Below are 19,374 nucleotides of genomic sequence, written 5' to 3' on the forward strand. Positions count from 1 at the left end.
GATGGGGATAATTAAGAACACTACACAAACTGCATTTTTAAACATTTTTTCCGGGCCATCAAAAGGCCACCGGGCAGTATCTGGAGACCGAGAAAATGTCCTTCTGTCCCCCGCCGCGCAGGGAACCGCTCGCTCATGTGTTTGCGTTTAAAATGAAGCATTGGGAGGGGACAGGATTTCCCAATAATGCTGAAATTGCCACATGCCACGTTTCTACTTATCACCATCATTTCAAATAAACTGCCTGACAAAACCCTCTCATGTTTTCACAGCTCGGTTAAAGCCACCCGCATCAGGAGAGCCCCGCGTGAGCAGAGCGGGGGCCAGAGCCGGCTCAGCCTCCAAGGGACGTGGTTGCTGCCAGAGGGATACCCACAGCAGGAGACCTCCCCACTGCAGGGCACAGGAACCAGCCTCACCTGCCTTTGTGGACAGGGATCACCAGCAAAGCGGTACTGCACGGCCAAGGTGTGTTTGCCGTTGCATGTGGCCTTTACAGACCAAGCTCGCTGCTGATTTTTACACCAGCTGCTTCGCCCACCTCGATTCTCCAAACTCCCCAACACATTTCTCACGTGTTTCTGGGGCACACGCCATCAGCATGAAGCTGCCTTTTACCCTGACCTCCCCATCCAGGAACCACGGACCCTCTAACTCTCACGTAACCCCATCACTACCATGATCTTTTTAGATAAACCCGGAAAAAGGCCAACAAGATAAACTTTTTTCAGAATCATCTCAGTTGGAAAAGCCCTTGAAGCTCCTCCAGTCCAACCATTAACCTCACCCTGACCGTCCTCAACTCCACCAGATCCCTCAGCGCTGGGTCAACCCGACTCTTCAACCCCTCCAGGGATGGGGACTCCCCCCCTGCCCTGGGCAGCCCATTCCAACGCCCAACAACCCCTTCTGCAAAGAAATACTTCCTAAGAGCCAGTCTGACCCTGCCCTGGCGCAGCTTGAGGCCATTCCCTCTTGTCCTGCCGCTGGTTCCTTGGCTCAAGAGACTCATCCCCCCTCTCTGCACCCTCCTTTCAGGCAGTTGCAGAGGGCCATGAGGTCTCCCCTCAGCCTCCTCTTCTCCACACTAAACCCCCCCAGTTCCCTCAGCCACTCCCCATCAGACCTGGGGTCCAGACGCTGCACCAGCTCCGTTGACCTTTATTGCAAAACACCATCCTGGGATCCAAAAACTAAGGGAAGTGCTTGAAACCACACTTGCAGCAAGCCAAGGAAACAGGCTCCACGTGCCGGCAAGTTGAGCACACCCAGTTTTTAACGTGGCCATTGTGCAGAGAAGCAGACAGGGCAGCTTGTGCATGAGCCAATTTTTAAAAAAAAAAAAATGCAAGCTTTCTATTTAGTCTTTAAAAAAACCACATGGTAGCATTTTTATTACAACACCAATGTATTCAAAATTACTTCAAAATTTAAAAACAACTGACAGACACTCAGGACTCATCACCAACACGTAGCTACTCCTCCGTACTCCTAGTAAAAATGCACACTGAGATCCAGTTACAGTTGTAAGAACAAACCAGTAGCGCAGAGCAAACTACGCAAAGAAACTTGCATCCCCAAACCAATCATCATAAATCCAGGCAACTCAAGGTCAGAATTAAATTTAAATCCAGACATACCTAAAATATTGAAGCACACAGCTGGGTGCTCAACAGCCTTAGCGTGGCCCCATAATCGTGCAGCACAGCATCCCAGCAGTCACAGGGAATGCCTATTAGCAGCTATCTCCAGTGCAAGTAATTGGGGGGGGGGGGGGGAATAAATCTCCTCCTGCACTTCTCATCCACGAGATTTCTTTCTTCCTAAGGCCAACTGCATTTTGATCCTGTGCTACTGAATGTTTTTAGACCAGAGAAAAGCCTATCGGTACAGCGGCAGCTGCACGTACCCACGTGCTATTTAGGAACCTTTGTCCAAGGTATCTGCAGGCACGAGAGGCCGTGGTGAAGAGGAGAGGCGGCGCGTGGGACGCTGCGCTCCCACCGCTGTACGTGAGCGGTTCTTGGTCCGCTCTGACCTGCAGGGATAGCGTTTGAAGCGAGGGAAGTCATCCAGACCTTAGATCTGAATCACTGGTTTCAGAGACGTAGTTCTCTTTCTGGGGAGCTGCTGTTAATCCATGCTCTGAAGTGCTTCATCTTCTCCAGCTGATGGTCAGAACTGTGTTCCTACCAAAATCAGATCAGCATTTTAGTTGTGCACATCATTGTGCAACATTTTGCCTCGTTTTTTTAAGCGTACATTTATGCTTGCATCACCAAGTTGATATTTTCTGCCACTGTGGGAAAATATACTTACACAAACCTCACATTATATTGCTCAGAAATGACAGAGACACCAATATCCATTGGCAAGAAGAGTAAATATCACCTTAAAAAGCATAATTGAAACACCAACCCATTCAACCTCATACTAGATCACCACCAAGTAAACACCAGCTTTGACAGTGCATCCGAGTGATCCAAAAAAAAAAAAAAAAAAAAAAATTTAAAAAATGCTGGTTTGCCTCCATCTATGTGAAAGGCACGCTGAACATTTTGGCTGTCCTGACAAACTTGATCCAATAATGGCTTTTGGATGGGTTATTCCTGCACAGCAGCATTCACCGCGCTCACCCTGGACGCTTTGCAGCACCATCCTAAGTGACCTCCTCCACATGCCGTGCATATTTTAGACATTAAGCTAGATAATAAAACCACATACCGGATATCAGCAAGTGTTAATAAGATGTAATTCATTCCTGGCAAGCCCAGAACTCAGATCTTTAAAAAAAACACCAACAAAAACAAAACACACACGCAGGTTCACAGGGCCAAAGTCCAAAAGGAGTTCAAATGCACAGAGCTACTTTCATCTGCTCGAGCACCGCGTAATTAAGAACAATATTTGGAACGCAGCAAATTCCCCCAGAACCATAGGTAATAAAATTCAGATTTTTAAAAAAAAAAAAAAAACCATGAGGAAAGGAGTCAATGAGAGCTCATCATTTGTACAGCGAGACTATAAGGTTTCTCTGCACGCTGTGAGATCCCTCCAGTTCCCGCGTCCGGCTGACCCCGGGAATGTCTCACTTGACTTCACCCCACCACGGGCTTCCTCTCCAAGAGAGGGGCCAGCGAGCTCCCCGCATCCTTGACTGCCGGCCAGAAACGCAGCAACGGCTCCGAGCACTCCAAGACAGATCCTTCTGATTATCACAAAATGAAATTTTCAGCTCTTGTCATCATCGGCCTCAGATTTGTAATGTTACAAAAACATGATTTCCTTTCCCCATTGTATCAAGCCCTCTTCCATTCCCGCTGGTGAAATCAAACAATTTTAAAAGAATTTATATGATGCTAATTTAAACCGAATGTATTTAGCTGCCAATCGCAGTTCCCTGACTCTCCCAGGCCTCCTGCCAGCTCCGCTCCGTTCCAGAGCGACTATCAATCACGGCCAACAGACCGAGGAAAAAGACCCAGCGACGCAAGAAGCGATATTGGTAATTCTGGCCGTGGAAACCCTGCCCTTGCTTTTGGCAAAACGACGTGAAGTGACCCCAATGCAACCAGAGGTTCCGCAAGCTTCAGCCCCTCATCAGCGAAGCGGCTCACAATACTTTTTGTAGGGTTAAACCCAGCACCTTGCTCAAATTCTAGCAGCGCTTCCAACTCGGCTTTAGCAACTGGAAGAGGCAAGTTGACCTTCCGCTCCAAGCCGCTGGGCGGGAGCGGTATGTCATTACTGCTCAAAAGGCATCGAGTCCAACCTCGGAGATAACTGTTCCCACAAAGGGTGAAGGAAAACCCTTCTAGTGTCTGCACCTTGCTCTCATAAAACAGCAGAAAACTGGGATTTGAAGATGTATACTCCACTGTATCATCTGTAAGCAAACTAAAAACATCTACACGTTCGCCTCTTGGTGCGTCTTGTTTTGACGCTCCCTTGCAACAGCCCAATTAAAGTCTACATGGAAGGAAAAAAAATCATTTCCACTTGAGTATCCATTCTTCTGTTGGATACATTCAAACGCTGAAGCTCTGATGCACCTGTAACAGAGGTGCTGGCAACATCAACAGGCCCAAGAAAAATCTGCCACAACCTAGACCTCGATTTAGAAACCCTTACAGTCCAAAATGGTGGGAACTGGGCAGAAGGTGGCAAATGCTGAGGAAATTCTGCAAGTGTGTAAGGTAGAAAAATACTGAAAGGAAAAGGAACAGAGTGCTTGGCTCAGGTCAAAGCAGGGACCATAGTGCTGGCTGAAAGGCTATCCGGAACTGAAGAACAAATAATGAACTTAAGGGAAGCTCAAAGCATTAGCAGTTGAAATAAACACTGAAGGACAAAAGGTAAAGAGTAAAAAAGTAAAAAAAAAAAAAAAAAAAAAAAAAAAGAGTCTAAAGTCTAACAAACAGAGAGGAAAAAGAAGCAAGAGTTGCTACAAAATGCTTTGGAGGTTTCATTCAGGTGCATGGCTGCTTGCTGGCTCAGACCAGGAGCTTAGATAACCCAGTACTGCAAAATCAAATGCCAGACTCCACAAAGGTGACAACAACAAGGCAGGTAAATTAAGTTCTTCCCTCAAGTTTTCTCCCAGCTTCTCACTGCTGGCAGATCAAGCACCATTCAGTTAGCAACCCACCCCTAACACAGCAAAACACTTGCCCAGCCTGGCTCTATGGCCGTGGATAATTGTGCACGAGGAGCTCCACGGGTCTGTCACCCACAGAATGAAGAACCAGCTTTTTTGCCCCTAATTTCAAGCCTGGCTCCTGCTGGTTTCACTCACTGGGCCCCAGTTCTGTACTGGGGTAGGGCAGGAGCAGCCAGTCCCCACTGACCCCCCGGTGCCTCTCCTGATTACGCAGGTGGCAAATACTGCAGGGAGGAAGGGTCAGAAGCAGTGAGCAAGAACAGCAGGAGAGTGCCCACGGCAGAAAAGTAGATGCCAGTATGGGCTACTACAACTTTTTTAGGTTTGTTGTAAAAAGACAGATTTCTTTAGAGCAAGAGATGGAGAATTAACAGAGCTTCAGGCAGGGTGTGAGCTCTCCCCAGGAGCAGAAGGGGCAGGAGGGAGGGATGTGAAGAACGGGAAGACATGCACCGTGGATTTGAAAGGGACAGAAAGCACAAAGCTACAAAAATATGTCTAGTCAAAAGACAGCAAAGGAAGCTCTTTGAAATGTTGGGGAATTTCTCAGAATTGGTCTGCCTCAGCAGCCAAGGACACGGGGCTGGAGGTGTACATCTCTCCCCACCCAGCAAACCCATCAGCCACGGTGCCAGGAGGTTTAAATACCCCTCCCAGCACCAGGAGAACAACATGGGAAACTATACGGAGAGGACGCAACATCTGCATCCTCTTAAATGTCTCTATAATTGATAAATATCCCTAATAGGATACAAAGAAGTTATTTATTTATTTAAAGCAGCATATTCGCTGCATTAATTGGGCACCAACAGACAAGTGAAATTCTTATTCCCTTCCAGCCACAGAGACACCTCAACCAAGGAAGGATCTTTTAAAAAGTTTGGCTGCCATAATGAACAAATACAGAGTATTTTTGTAAACAATTACTGTTTTAGAAACTGGCGTATCGGGTAAATTCAGCACAAAAACACCTGTAGGCATCGCAGACATCCCCGCCGAGCACATCTGGCTCCACAACAGGATGTCCAGGTCACGGCGTGTTTTCTGGAGATTCAGAAAGACTAGTCTGATTCGATGCAACAACTAACAAAAAAGTTTGCTGAACTCTCGGAGGCAGCACAACATCTCTCCATAGCTCTACTACACAACGTAAGGCTTGGTTTGTTTTCCCAAAATACCAGAAAGAGGTTGAGAAGACAGTAAGGCAGAGGATATACTGTAAATTAAATCGATTAATAGAAATCCTCAAGCTAGAACATTTTAGAGAAAGGATGGTGTTTATAAGACAGAAAATTGAACTTGCCTGTACCTCTACCCATAAACATAACAGCACAATTTTATCATCTTGTGAAAAATTATAGCAAGAGTCCTTGCCATAAATCAACAAGTCCAATCTATCAATCACTACCAGAGGAAGCGGTTTACTGCTCGTGAGAGGTAACATTTCATTACTAGCGGATTTGAATTTCATCAAAGTAGCAAAGTTCTTTTTAAGAGCCACTGTGAGCCATGCTCCCTGGCTGTGATAAGAAAAACCGTATTGAAATTCAAAACCAGAACATTAAAGAAGAGTGGGAAAAGGCAATTCTGGTTTAATACATGCACGGGGATGTTCAATTAATCAGATTCATCTTTACAGACATCAACTGCTTGGCAAATACAAGCAAGCAACAATGAAATTTTACCCACTATTTGAAAATCAGTTTAAGATGTAAAAGAAATTAAGTTGCAGTCAGTGCATGAACTTCTATTGCTTTACCCTGAACCTGAAAAATCAGCACCGGTGTCTCCAGATCTTCCAGTTGCCACCAAGCACAGCAGCACAAATACCCCTATCCTAAATGGAAAACATGGGTTACACACCCCGATGCACCCCCCAGGCTCTGGGCTACCAAGAGTCTACGGCAAAATACAGGTGGGAGAAGACGACGACAAAAACAGACCATCCCTTGTCAATGGTATAAAAAAATCAGAAGATAAAAATTCTAGTCACAAACACGGAATGAAGAATCATTGCTTCACCTAGTAACAAAATTACTTCAGTATTTAAAATTAAGTTTACTGCCTTGGAATTGGAATAGTAGAACTTTGTTTAACATCACTGTGAGCCTCCCTCCTCTCCTCAGACACACAAGTCCTACCTGTTTCATTGCCGTCTCTCCAATCTTGTCAGAGTGCTTACGGATACTCTCCAGGAAATCCTTGAGGTCCGACATGGAAACTTCTTTGATCTCTTCACGCAGCTTTGGAATATTATCCACCATGATCTTGCAGAAGCGGTAGTGGCTCACCTGGGGCAGGTACGTGTGCTCAAGGTGCTCCAGGGTCTTCAGCGCAGGGTAGTGCCTGGGAAAGCAAGCAAGGCAGGTGTGGAAAGAACGGCTATTTTTATCCCACTTCCCCTCTAAAATGTGTATTAACTGCAAATAATTCAATATATTGAAGAATCTCAGCTCTGTTCAAAGGAACATAGACCTCAGCATCCAGGTAACTGTAAAAACAGCGTTTTCCTTTTGAAACAGGGAAGCAGAGGAACACAAAGGCACCCTCAGTAAAGACATTTGGGGCACCATATCACAATACAAAGGCAAAGCTGACAGCCACAATTAGCAGCATTAGGTTACAGGAGGAAAAAATGTACGCTGCACGCACACAGAGGAGCACAAAGGCTCATGGGGAACCCCAGAAAGCCCCTGCGCTGGTCCCCCCAGGAGAGCCATTGGCCCTGTGGATGGAGGTGACACCCATAACAGGGAGCAGGTCTCCAGAAAACCCCACAGACCAGGGGGTCCGGGCCAGGTTTGGGGCATGTTGTGGGACGCAGGGGAAGAGCGTTTGGGGAGTTGTGGTTTGAACTCGAGCGGCAGCCACTTGTTCACCCTCCCTCTGCCTGGGGTGGCGGGGGAGTAGATTGGAGGGATAAAGGGAAACTCACAGGTTGAGATAAAAACAGTTTAGTAATTGTCATAAAATAAAATAATAATAGAAAGTACAAAGAGATAATGCACAATGTGATTGCTCACCACCCACCAACTGACACCCAGCCCGTTCTCAGCCAGCGATCCCGGAATTCCAAGACCACACAATCCCAATCCTAGAAGCAAGAGAGAACCCTCCCTTCCCAGCCACCCCTCCTTTATATACTGAGCATGTCATTACATGATCTAGAATATTCCATGGGCTAATTTGGGGCCGGGGCTCTGGCTGTGTCCCCTCCCAATTTCTTGTGCACCTGCACACAGACAGGACATGGGGAGTTGGAGAGACCTTGATCTCTTGGCAACAAGATCAGTGTGTTATCAGCATTCTTCTCATCCCAAATCCTACACTGAAGACAAAACACAGCACTATTCAAGCTTCTAAGAAGAAAAATTAACTCTATCCCAGCCAAAACCAGGACAGGGGATTGCATCTCTCACCCCTTCCCTGGGTGAAGGAATATTCTGGGTGCACGTGTGTGTGCACCCCCTTCACCCCCACCCAAGAACAGGACAGGACAAGGCTGTTGGTGAGTGCAGAGAGTTTCTGCCTGTTGAGCTGTGCAGCCAGCTGTGGGTGTCCAAGTGTGTGTGCTGTGCAGGGTGTTGTGTGGGTGCCTGCTGGGAGCACCCTCAGCCTCGCTCCTGCTTGGACCTGGGGCAGGGGGCTACACCAGACTCGTCTCAGTGGGGCTGCCAGATTCAGCAACACCTTGAAGTGAGGTACCATAAGACAGAGGCATGGAGACAGGAATACACCATAATATCACAGAATCCCAGAATCATCAAGGTTGGAAAAGCCCTTGAAGCTCCTCCAGTCCAACCATTAACCTCACCCTGACCATTCCCAACTCCACCAGATCCCTCAGCGCTGGGTCAACCCGACTCTTCAACCCCTCCCCCCAGGGGGGGGTGGGGACTCCCCCCCTGCCCTGGGCAGCCCATTCCAACGCCCAACAACCCCTTCTGCAAAGAAATCCTTCCTAAGAGCCAGTCTGACCCTGCCCTGGCGCAGCTTGAGGCCATTCCCTCTTGGCCTGCCGCTGGTTCCTTGGCTCAAGAGACTCATCCCCCCTCTCTGCACCCTCCTTTCAGGCAGTTGTAGAGGGCCATGAGGTCTCCCCTCAGCCTCCTCTTCTCCAGACTAAACCCCCCCAGTTCCCTCAGCCGCTCCCCATCACACCTGTGCTCCAGACCCTGCACCAGCTCCATTGCCCTTCTCTGGACACGCTCGAGTCATTCAATGGCCTTTTTGGAGTGAGGAGCCCAAAACTGAACCCACTCATCGAGGTGCGGCCTCACCAGTGCCGAGCCCAGGGGTAAGATCCCTTCCCTGTCCCTGCTGGCCACGCTAGTGCTGATACAAGCCAGGATGCCATTGGCCTTCTTGGCCACCTGGGCACACTGCTGGCTCCTGTTCAGCTGGCTGGCAATCAACACCCCCAGGTCCCTCTCTGACTGGCAGCTCTCCAGCCACTCCTCCCCAACCCTGTAGCGCTGCTGGGGGTTGTTGTGGCCCAAGTGCAGCACCCGGCATTTGGCCTTATTGAAACTCCCCCAGCTGGCCTCAGCCCATCGCTCCAGCCTGGCCAGGTCTCTCTGCAGAGCCTCCCTACCCTCGAGCAGATCAATACTCCCACCCAACTGGGTGTCCTCTGTAAACTTACTGAGGGTGCACTTGACAAATATACCACAGACTGATGAACTACCATCTAACATGTGTTAATATCTGTATCTGCTACCAGCCTTCTGCTGTAAAGATCCTGGACGTGAGAGCTCTTGGACTTCTTTCCCCGTGCATACCAGGAGTCAGATCCCACCTTCTTCCCAGCTGTTCGAACGCTGCTAAGCACCATTAAAAACACTTTCCACTCAAAGTACTTTTTATTTAGAGAGGTGAAAACAACCTGGATGCAAACCCCAGATCACAGGTCCAACAGATACATTTTCTACAAAGCCCCTGCCTCTCCGGCAACTACTGTTGTATCTCTGGGGTATGTGATCTCCACAATGTTGAAAATAATTATTTCCCCACTCTAAAAGGAATACACCTTATAAATTTTAGAACACAAGAATCCCAGTGTTTCTTCCCCTATGCACAACGCACGCCTTTATATTCTGGTCATGCCCAGTGACCTTAGGGAAGGTACCGTAAATTTTATCCTACCTTTCTGCATAAAAGCACCTTCATAACCTGAAAGAGGATGTTAAATGGGAAAGTATTCTAAGCAAATCATTTTTCTCAAATGCCCTCCCCTCTTTTCCCTGCGGGAAGTGGGAATCCATAGGATTTGCCTATTCACTGTAATGTGGGAACTCTCCTGAAAGACAATGTTAAAATGTGAGACTGTCCCCTCCTCCTGGTATGATCACACGTCTGGTCAAAGGTTTAAAAAAAATAATATCAGGGAATCATGTAGGAAGCATTACCAGGGTCTGTAAAAACATATTTCAGACTAACATGAGGTCACAGTCACCTCTAGGGTAAATTAAGGCAACTTCAGCTGACTACACCCATGATTAATCCTGACCACAAGTACCTGCCACTTATAGCTTGAATTTTTGGGGGAGAACAAGTGTTTAGTCATAAGAAACATATCAGCACCACTGCAAGACAACGGACACTCAGATCCCCATTCAAAATAATTCTTCCTGAACTCCAGGCAGGTCCACAGGAGAGTTGTTTTAACCAGAAGTGGCCTGTCCTGTTCCCAACACCAGAAGTCAAACAGATTAACCCCGTAACCCAGCCGGTGTTTACACTATGGCAAGGTATGAAAGACTATTTGCAATAAAACATAAATCTCTCTGGAGAGAGACTTAGGAGTGCACAGAAAGCCAGAAATTAAACCAGAGGAATAAACACACACTGGGGAGGTTTGTTGTATTTTAAGGTATTGTTTGTTGAACTAGGTGTGAAAAGGTGGCTGCGGGGGGGACAGCACACGGTCACTGGTGGGGTCCCCAGCTGCCGGCCAAAAACAGAGTCTGAAACACGTGGGGGCAGAGGAAAGCTCAACACCACTCTCGTGCGAGGTGCGGAGGCCCACGATTCCTGCGGACGAAGCCCTGCTGCCTCGATACAGACCCCTGTACACATCTGGGGGGCTTCTGCATCCCTTATGCTGACACCTGGGATCAGCCACACTGAGGAGCCACATTCTTGCCCCACTTTGTACCCCCAGGACCATGGCACCAGGGAAACGGGAGCGTTTGCTGAGGAGGGGAAGCAGCATTTTGATAAAACAGAGTCAAAACTGGCTTTTTTTTTGTTTCTGGAAATACCCAAGCCCTGCTCAGGTGGATATAGCTCTACAGAGGCTTCTCAGCTACACGCAGGATGAAGCATTCTTATTTTTTACTGCTTGGAGACAATATGGATATGACAAGTGACCCGGGGTAAAAAAAAGACTGATCCCTCCAGAGGCCTGCAGAACCAGGAGGAATCTCTCGAGGCAGAGATTTATTTTTTTTCTCTCTCATCACTTTCCAACAAGCAGCCACATGCATCCCAGCCGTTGGGAGAAAATCGCTCTATCCCTTCCTCAAATTCTGGACAACAGAAGATGAAACATTTCTCCCCATCTCTTCTCTTTGCTGGCTGCACAGTCACTCTTCCGGGTTTGGACCTTGGGTTCCCCCCATCTCCAGTTCCAGTTAACAGCCACAGATTCTGCATCTGGCAAATGCCTGTGTTGAGTTTATAAACATCACGCAGCAAACAGCACATAACTCATTCTGTCTACCTTGGGAGAGTTGAGTTTATTTACCCCAAATGCAAAACCTATTCCTCCTCTGAGATTGTGTACTCAAAACCCGAGACTCACACTAGTAACCAACCCCCTTGCTGGCTATCATGAAATGATATATAAGTGAGACCGGGTGCAGACACAAAAATATTTGATGTGTTGTGTTACGTTTAGTGAATGAAGCCATCAAAACCAGACAAAGAAAGAAGGAGGGAAAAAAAAAGCCAAGGGTTCAGATTTTCCTTAAATGTGGCTTTCAACTTCTATTTGTTTCAAAATGAACTAATCCAAGGGGGGGGTGGGGGGTGGGGGTGTGAAGGGAAAAAAAAAAAAAAAAAAAGAGATGCAATTCTTAGAAGCAGACCCTGGAAACATTATCCAGAGCAAGGGAATCGAGCGGCATGTGGATTCCCTTCAGAAGTTCACAATGCTATGATCAGCTCCAGCTCCCCACCCCACATCTGTCAACGGATAAGCCCCTTGCTGTTCCCATAAACAGACTAAAAACAGTTGGACAAACTATACGCTGCCCTATTCCATACTGAGCCACCCTCAGGAAGAGAGAGCGAGCTTTGTGAACGGCTAAAGCAGGTCCCCAAAGCTCCTCCGGCCAGCCCAGCTTCCAGGAGTAACGCTTATCTGTTTACCCAAAGCTCCCAGGTCCAAGGACCACAGAAATCAGCGGAGGCAGGAGGGGAAGTGTAAAAATACGCCCATGCAATTAGTTATCGCCTTGTTCGAAACATCTGGTTTCTTCTGTATTGTTTCGGTGACGGATGGCAGGCTCAAAGCAGGCATCGGATCCGGTTGCTCTCCCTGCGTGGCATTCGGCCGGAGCCCGCTGTGCTTTCAGCTGACCTCCTCCCAGCAGCTGCTCTTTGCCCAATTTGCCACCCCCAGGGCTGCAGCGCGCCTCCCAAATCCCACGCTGCTTAAACAAACCATCCCCCAGGATCCCAGCCATGCAAATATCCCGGACTGGGGTTTCATCCTCCAGCATCGCAACAGATGCAGGGTGGAAAAATTCCTAGATTTACAGCTCATGATTTCTGAGCCACAAAGTCCTTTTAGTTCAGCTCACTCTTCCAAACAATTCTTTCTACCCCAAAATAAGCCGTATGCCTTCACACCAACGTCTCCTGCCATCCCACATGACGTCTCTCAGGTCTCTGGCTTCCATTCACAGAATCACTGAGGTTGGAAAAGCCCTTGAAGATCCTCCAGTCCAACCATTAACCTCACCCTGACCGTTCCCAACTCCACCAGATCCCTCAGCGCTGAGGCAACCCGACTCTTCAACCCCTCCCCCCAGGGGGGGATGGGGACTCCCCCCTGCCCTGGGCAGCCCATTCCAACGCCCAACAACCCCTTCTGCAAAGAAATCCTTCCTAAGAGCCAGTCTGACCCTGCCCTGGCGCAGCTTGAGGCCATTCCCTCTTGTCCTGGCGCTGGTTCCTTGGCTCAAGAGACTCATCCCCCCTCTCTGCACCCTCCTTTCAGGGAGTTGCAGAGGGCCAGGAGGTCTCCCCTCAGCCTCCTCTTCTCCACACTAAACCCCCCCAGTTCCCTCAGCCGCTCCCCATCACACCTGTGCTCCAGACCCTGCACCAGCTCCGTTGCCCTTCTCTGGACACGCTCGAGACATTCAATGGCCTTTTTGGAGTGAGGGGCCCAAAACTGAACCCACTCATCGAGGGGCGGCCTCACCAGTGCCAAGTCCAGGGGTAAGATCCCTTCCCTGTCCCTGCTGGCCACGCTAGTGCTGATACAAGCCAGGATGCCATTGGCCTTCTTGGCCACCTGGGCACACTGCTGGCTCATTATCAATCCCCCCCAGGTCCCTCTCTGACTGGCAGCTCTCCAGCCACTCCTCCCCAGGCCTGTAGCGCTGCTGGGGGTTGTTGTGGCCCAAGTGCAGCACCCGGCATTTGGCCTTAGTGAAACTCCCCAGCTGGCCTCAGCCCATCGCTCCAGCCTGGCCAGGTCTCTCTGTAACATCCATCGGATTCTCTCAGATTATATCAGGCTTTAGATTATGACATTCATAGAATGAAATTTAGTTAATAACACCTAAGTACCAAGTCATGCATTGATTGCTGCATCACAACAGTGAGCTTCCCTGAAAAAAAGTGAACATCCACCTAAAAGCCCAACACAAAACAAGATCAGAGCCTGCTGCAATCCCAGTTCTAGGCTGTACCGCAGGAGGCTGAGCAGGACCATGAAGATACCAGCCAGAAATCCAGTAAATTCACTTGGAAAGGCTGATTTTGAAGTCCTACATTTTGAGAACCTCTTTAATTTTTCTGGCACCCAACGGGTGCTTTTCAACTCTTCTAATAAAAACACCGGTCTATGCAAAATTTACCTTTTAGATTTCATTTGCTCTCGCAGTTTGCTGTACATCTCCAGGACTGGAAAGAGAAGGAAAACACACAAGCATTGAGACACAAGCACAAAACAAAGAGATGCGAATTCAAATAAACAGCTGTACAAATAAAGAACAATTTTGGATTCCTCACCAGGAAGACACAGCGTTAGTTTATCAACCGTCGCTGAAATATTTCTCTGTTGTAATCGGCATTGCTTCAGCTCTTCCATTGCTATTATCAACTTCGGAAAAGAAAAGAAAAAAAAAGTTTCACTAAGAATAGTAAACAGACGGAGTAGAGAGGATATAAACTGCTTTGCACTTGTCATGACCATCCAAACAGTAGGTTGACACCAAAGCCTGCTCTGATAACCGGAGAGCTCAGCGAGTGCTGCAGAGCGTTGCTGAAGCAGGGAGGACTGGCAGCTTCGGGTTGTTCAATCAAGTAGCAGAAGCGTTCCCGAGCCTAATTGCAAGTAAGCAAGCAGCAAAACCAAAGCCGTCAAAATACCAGCCTTGTAACACGTCCTGCGAATTCCAAAAATTATTTCCCTTTCCTATTTTATTCATCTCTTCCCTACTCCCTCTCCAAGCTTCTCTTTTCTAGTTCTTCTCAAAGACAGGATGTGGCCGCTCGCTCCCAGGGGGATTCTTACCATCACAAACTAACACGGGTTTTTAAATGCTCAGCCTCCAACAGAAAACCTGTGCATCTGGACAAGGGCAAAACAAGGATCAGCCATCGCATACAACAAGAAAACTCTTTTGTTTCTTTTATTTCCAAGGGGCAGGTCATGGATTTGTCCTCTAGTGTACCAACTTATCTCCACAGCACCACACTGAGATTGCAAAGTCCTTTTGAAATCCCAGGCTCTTCTAGTCCTGGAGGTGAATCCTCCGTTCAAGGTAACACAGAGGTATGTTTATTTGATTCAGGAAGAAGCTGCATCACCTCTGCCCCAGCAGGCATTTTAATCTGTCATCTTTATGGTCTGACTCATTCCAACACAGGGATTTTCTCATTTGTTTCTCAAACACAATGCAGCTGACTGAAATAGTAATGCCTACGTGTACTCAGCAAAATGAAGCCTAGTGGGTGTCTGAGAGGGTCGTTAAGGAGGAAAATAAAAAAGATGCAAAGAGGAGAAGATTTATATAGAATGTGGGTAGAGCAATGTGTCCTGGTTTAACCAGGATAGGGTTAAGTTTCCCCAGCAGTGGGGGGGAGCTCTAGCCAGGTTATTCAGATACCATGCCAACGTCACATCCTGGCAGGTCACATTTTTCCTGGCGCGGAGCGCGGTGCACTCGTGGTCTTGTACATCGTGCTTCAAACTGCTGTATTTGGTAGCTATTTTGCTCTGTTCACTGCTATCGCTATTACTGTTATTGTTATTGTTGTTGTTGGTTGTGTTGCTATTGCACTGTTGTATTAAACCTTTCCTTATTTCAGTCTTGGGGCTTTGTATTTCACTCCCTTTGTGGGGGAGGGGCAGCGGCCTCGTGGTCTCAGACCCCGGCAGGGGCTAAACCACTACACAATGCAAGAAGGACCATCCCTGGGAGTTCTCACACATCCCCATCTTAGAGGTGCTTGAAAACCCTCAAGCATCAGCACCTTCAGCTCTGAAGTGCCTCCAGTCTGTTACTATTCCCTTAGGACGGGGCAGAAGAATGGATATGCTTCGGGGCACATCGCATCCGAGACATGCTCAGCCCCTTCCTTTTTGATCCTGCCTTGATGCCTCCACCTGGGCAGCAAAAAACCCACCCCGACTTTAACTGCTGCTGTACTGCACTGTGAAGCAGAAGCCAGACTCTCCACCTCATATTCATGGAATCCCAGACTGGTTTGGGTTGGAAGGGACCTTAAAGATCATCCAGTCCCACCCCCCTGCCATGGACAGGGACACCTTCCACTAGCCCAGGTTGCCCAAAGCCCCGTCCAACCTGGCCTTGAACCCTTCCAGGGAGGGGGCAGCCACAGCTTCTCTGGGCAACCTGTGCCAGGGCCTCACCACCATCACAGGGAACAATTTCTGCCTTACATCTCATCTAAATCTGCCCTCTTTCACTTTAAAACCGTTACCCCTCATCCTATCCCTCCCCCCTGATCAAGAGTCCCTCCCCCCTTTCCTGTAGCCCCTTTCAGTCCTGGGAGGCCGCTCTAAGGTCTCCCTGGAGCCTTCTCTTCTCCAGCTGAACCCCCCCAACTCTCTCAGCCTGTCCTCAAAGGGGGGTGCTCCAGCCCCCCGAGCATCTTCATGGCCTACTCTGGCCCCGCTCGAGCAGGTCCGTGTCCTTCTGCTGTTGGTGCCCCCAGAGCTGGACCCAGCACTGCAGGGGGGTCTCCCGAGAGCGGAGCAGAGGGGGAGGATCCCCCCCCTTGCCCTGCTGCCCACACTGCTCTGGGTGCAGTATTGTTATGGATGATCCCAGTGACACCACTCAGGGCTGCAGGAGCAAGGCCACAACTTGGTTATTGTTGCTTCAAGTCCCTCCTGCTTCCCAGGCTTTGCCATCCACTAGCTTTCAATCTACGAGCAGTAAAAAAGAAAAATCACTTCCCAAAACTCTCACACAACTCATCTTTCATGCGGAAAAGCAAAATACAGGAAAGAGAAATCAAGACACGTTTTAACAGCAATGCCACGTGTATTATCAGTTATGCTGAGCAGCTATTGATGCTCACTGTAACCTGCTACTAGCAAACAGCCAAATAATGGAAAACCAAAAATCAGACAGAACGAATAAATGTATCACTCACTTCTTTTCCTTCATTCTGCAGCTTTCGGTTGGTGTCCGTCACTTGATTCTGTGGGGATATTGGGGAAAAAAGACAAAGCACAACTACATGTAAGTCAGGACAATATTTCTCACAAAAAAGAAATTATATGTAAACACCATCACTTTTCACACAATCTTCTCTTGCATGGCATAAAACTGGTGATTTAATGGTCATTGCCATTCTGGCACACAGGATGCCCACAGCCACACAGCAAATATCACAGACTTTCTTCCCTGCTACTAGAAAAAAGTAAAAGGCAACACGGGTTAACACTGTTGCAAGGCAGCCTCAAAATGCTGCAGTTTTAACGCATCTGATTTCTGTAGCAGATGCTCACATGGGTTCTCATCTTAAACACTATTTTACCTGAGTGGTGGAGGAATTAAATTTCCCCTCCCCACCGCCAAATAGATTACAATTAGGTTTTAACACCTTACTATCACAGCAAGAACAGAACTCTTCACCATGGGCTTTACCTACAAAGTTCAAATATTTTTTTTCAGATCTTCAGATACATCGCCCACTGGATCCCTCCTTCTGGCTGGTATAAAAAGGTATTTTTACATACCTGGTATATACCTGGTATTAAAAAAGATACGTATTTTCTTTATTAAACCATCTTTCTGTATTATCTTATCAAACTGGGACTCACAGTTCAAAAATTTCCCACTTTGCAAACTTGTAGGTTCCCTGGACTAGCAAGGTCACGGTAGTTCAGCCTTTCACAGCTCTAGGCATCAGTCTGACACAGTAAAGATACACACGAGAACAAAGCTGATTTCTAGACTCATCAGGATAGAAAAATAAGCAGCTCACACATTATTTAGACAACAAGTAGAAAGATGACTTTGGGAATTCTCCTGAATACTCAATGCAAGTTCAGACAGGAGGTTTGTAAACAGAGATACAATCTTCTACAGACCAGCTGGGAGAGCCGAAAAAAAAATAACATAAACTTTCAAGTAAACATGCCCAGCTTTAGGTCTTGAGCAAAAGCAGACAATTATAAAGGTAAATACCAGCAGAGAAGGACTGCTCAGAGTTCAGGTGCTTCACATCAGTCTTAGACTACCATGCCATAAAACTACTTTTTTTTTTTTCTCCTGCAGAATACTCTTTTCACAGCTACTAAGTTGTAAATATTCATTTCCAGGCTCGTCTCTGTAAGATGTCTGAGAGGTTTCTAGTTTTAGTCAGGCTTACTGTGCAGTGGAAGTTGCTGGATTTCAGCCGGCATCATCAAATTTTATGAACTGGTTCCTGTGTGTTTTCAGTTCTGCTCATTCTACAGACAAAATCAGTAACAGAGCTTGGACAACAGCATGAGCTGCGACACGGAGCTCTCAAAGTATATTCAGGAGCGTAAGATCACACAAACCAACTCAAAATCTTTGTTCCTGATGCTTTTCAACAAGTGCAGAAACAAACTGACTTTTTAATGAATTCATCAGTACCGAAGGAATGGCATTTGATGCTCTCCAATTACCCAACAGAACATGGATGGTGCATGGAGCAGCAGCAGTAGCGAGGCAGGACAAGCTTTGAGGTGGATTCAGAAAATAACAGCCAACTCTTTCCTTTCTGAGCGCACCACAGGGTGACCAGTTCAGCTAGGAGGGCAGCTTTGCATTAATATATATAAAATTGATTCAAGATCCAATTTGTTTCCTAATGACTATTGAAAGATACAGGGCAACAACGATCCACACTGGCTCAAACTTCACCAGGTGGTCCTCACACCAAAAGAGGGCAGAGCCATCCAGCCTCACAGGCTTCCTTTTGTTTTAAACACTGGCCATACTGGTTTTTAAGATTACCACGATGCAAGAAGAGGAGTCATCCCATGATCTCCCCGCACACAATTTCTCTACAGCATCTGCATCACATTTCTCCCCCTTCTGCAGTAGCTTCAGCTCTCCTGGCTGCTTGCCCTGTGCAAAAACTGCTCATTTCCTTTATGATGTATTGAGATTTTATGAGCAGGAGCACAGCATCTCTTCCAAAGATTATTTTATTTGCTTATATCCTCAAAATCCCACCAGGAAAAAGGAATCCATGTAGGGTAATTTAAAACTGCTCCTAAAATAATGCCAAGGCTGTACTAGTCTTCTATTAAAATTACATATCAATCCCAGCTAAAGCAAAAAAGTAAGAATATATTCTGCCCTTGCACACTACGAGTTTTCAGGGGGTGGGGAGTTGTGTTTTGTTTTGTTCTTAAGGTCTACATCCACACGGTGAAAAGAAATAGATGATTATTTATATAGACTCTCTGCAGACACGTTGAAGTTTTTCAGACAAGGAGATTTTATAATGCAAGACAGATGCACAGCAAGGGGGGGACAGACAACAGGTGGGCACATGTGAAGAACGAGACAACGGGATCACCCAAGGGGCTTACGGGATGCTCAAGTCGTTCGTTCATTCATCTATATACGGAACATATGGTACGGAGCAGGGCTTGGGCGGGGGGGGTGGGGGTGTTAAACATCATTCTGCCATCATTTAGAGTGTCAGAGTGATGAGAGAGGGGAGCAAAGGGCGCTGGAGAGGAATCCTGGGAATGAGCCCAGAGGGCACCACCGCGACCCCGCACGGCTCTGCCGACTCCGTCCCTCTGTCCAACACCCACCTACTGCTGATTTCCACCCCTCCAAGAGAGGGAAGATGACTGGAGTGATCCTTCAGGTCAGCAATTCATGAACTTCCCAGGCTGGATGGTGCACCCAAAGACGGGGTTCGTTATTCCCCCCCTATGGGGATCCGCCCTACGGTCGTTGCGCTTTTAGGTCATCACTGCATCCTAGGGGGGCAAGATCCCCCTCTTG

The 19,374-nt window shown here is 47.6% G+C and overlaps 1 protein-coding gene across 6 annotated transcripts in view; it reads right to left on the minus strand.

The window, feature by feature from the left end:
• The window catches only part of EXOC6B (exocyst complex component 6B), a 353,544-nt gene that overhangs the window by 274,987 nt on the left and 59,183 nt on the right, over window positions 1-19,374 (minus strand). For all 6 annotated transcript variants that reach the window (XM_074865395.1, XM_074865396.1, XM_074865391.1 and 3 more), the window contains exons 3-6: window positions 16,526-16,573; window positions 13,910-14,000; window positions 13,756-13,801; window positions 6,802-7,006 (exon numbers count right to left, since the gene is read on the minus strand). In XM_074865395.1, coding sequence (XP_074721496.1) covers window positions 6,802-7,006; window positions 13,756-13,801; window positions 13,910-14,000; window positions 16,526-16,573 — 390 coding nt within the window. The remainder of the gene's footprint in view (window positions 1-6,801; window positions 7,007-13,755; window positions 13,802-13,909; window positions 14,001-16,525; window positions 16,574-19,374) is intronic.

The sequence above is a fragment of the Strix uralensis genome, chromosome 4 (assembly GCF_047716275.1).
Source record: "Strix uralensis isolate ZFMK-TIS-50842 chromosome 4, bStrUra1, whole genome shotgun sequence".
In the NCBI taxonomy this organism is placed as follows: domain Eukaryota; kingdom Metazoa; phylum Chordata; class Aves; order Strigiformes; family Strigidae; genus Strix; species Strix uralensis.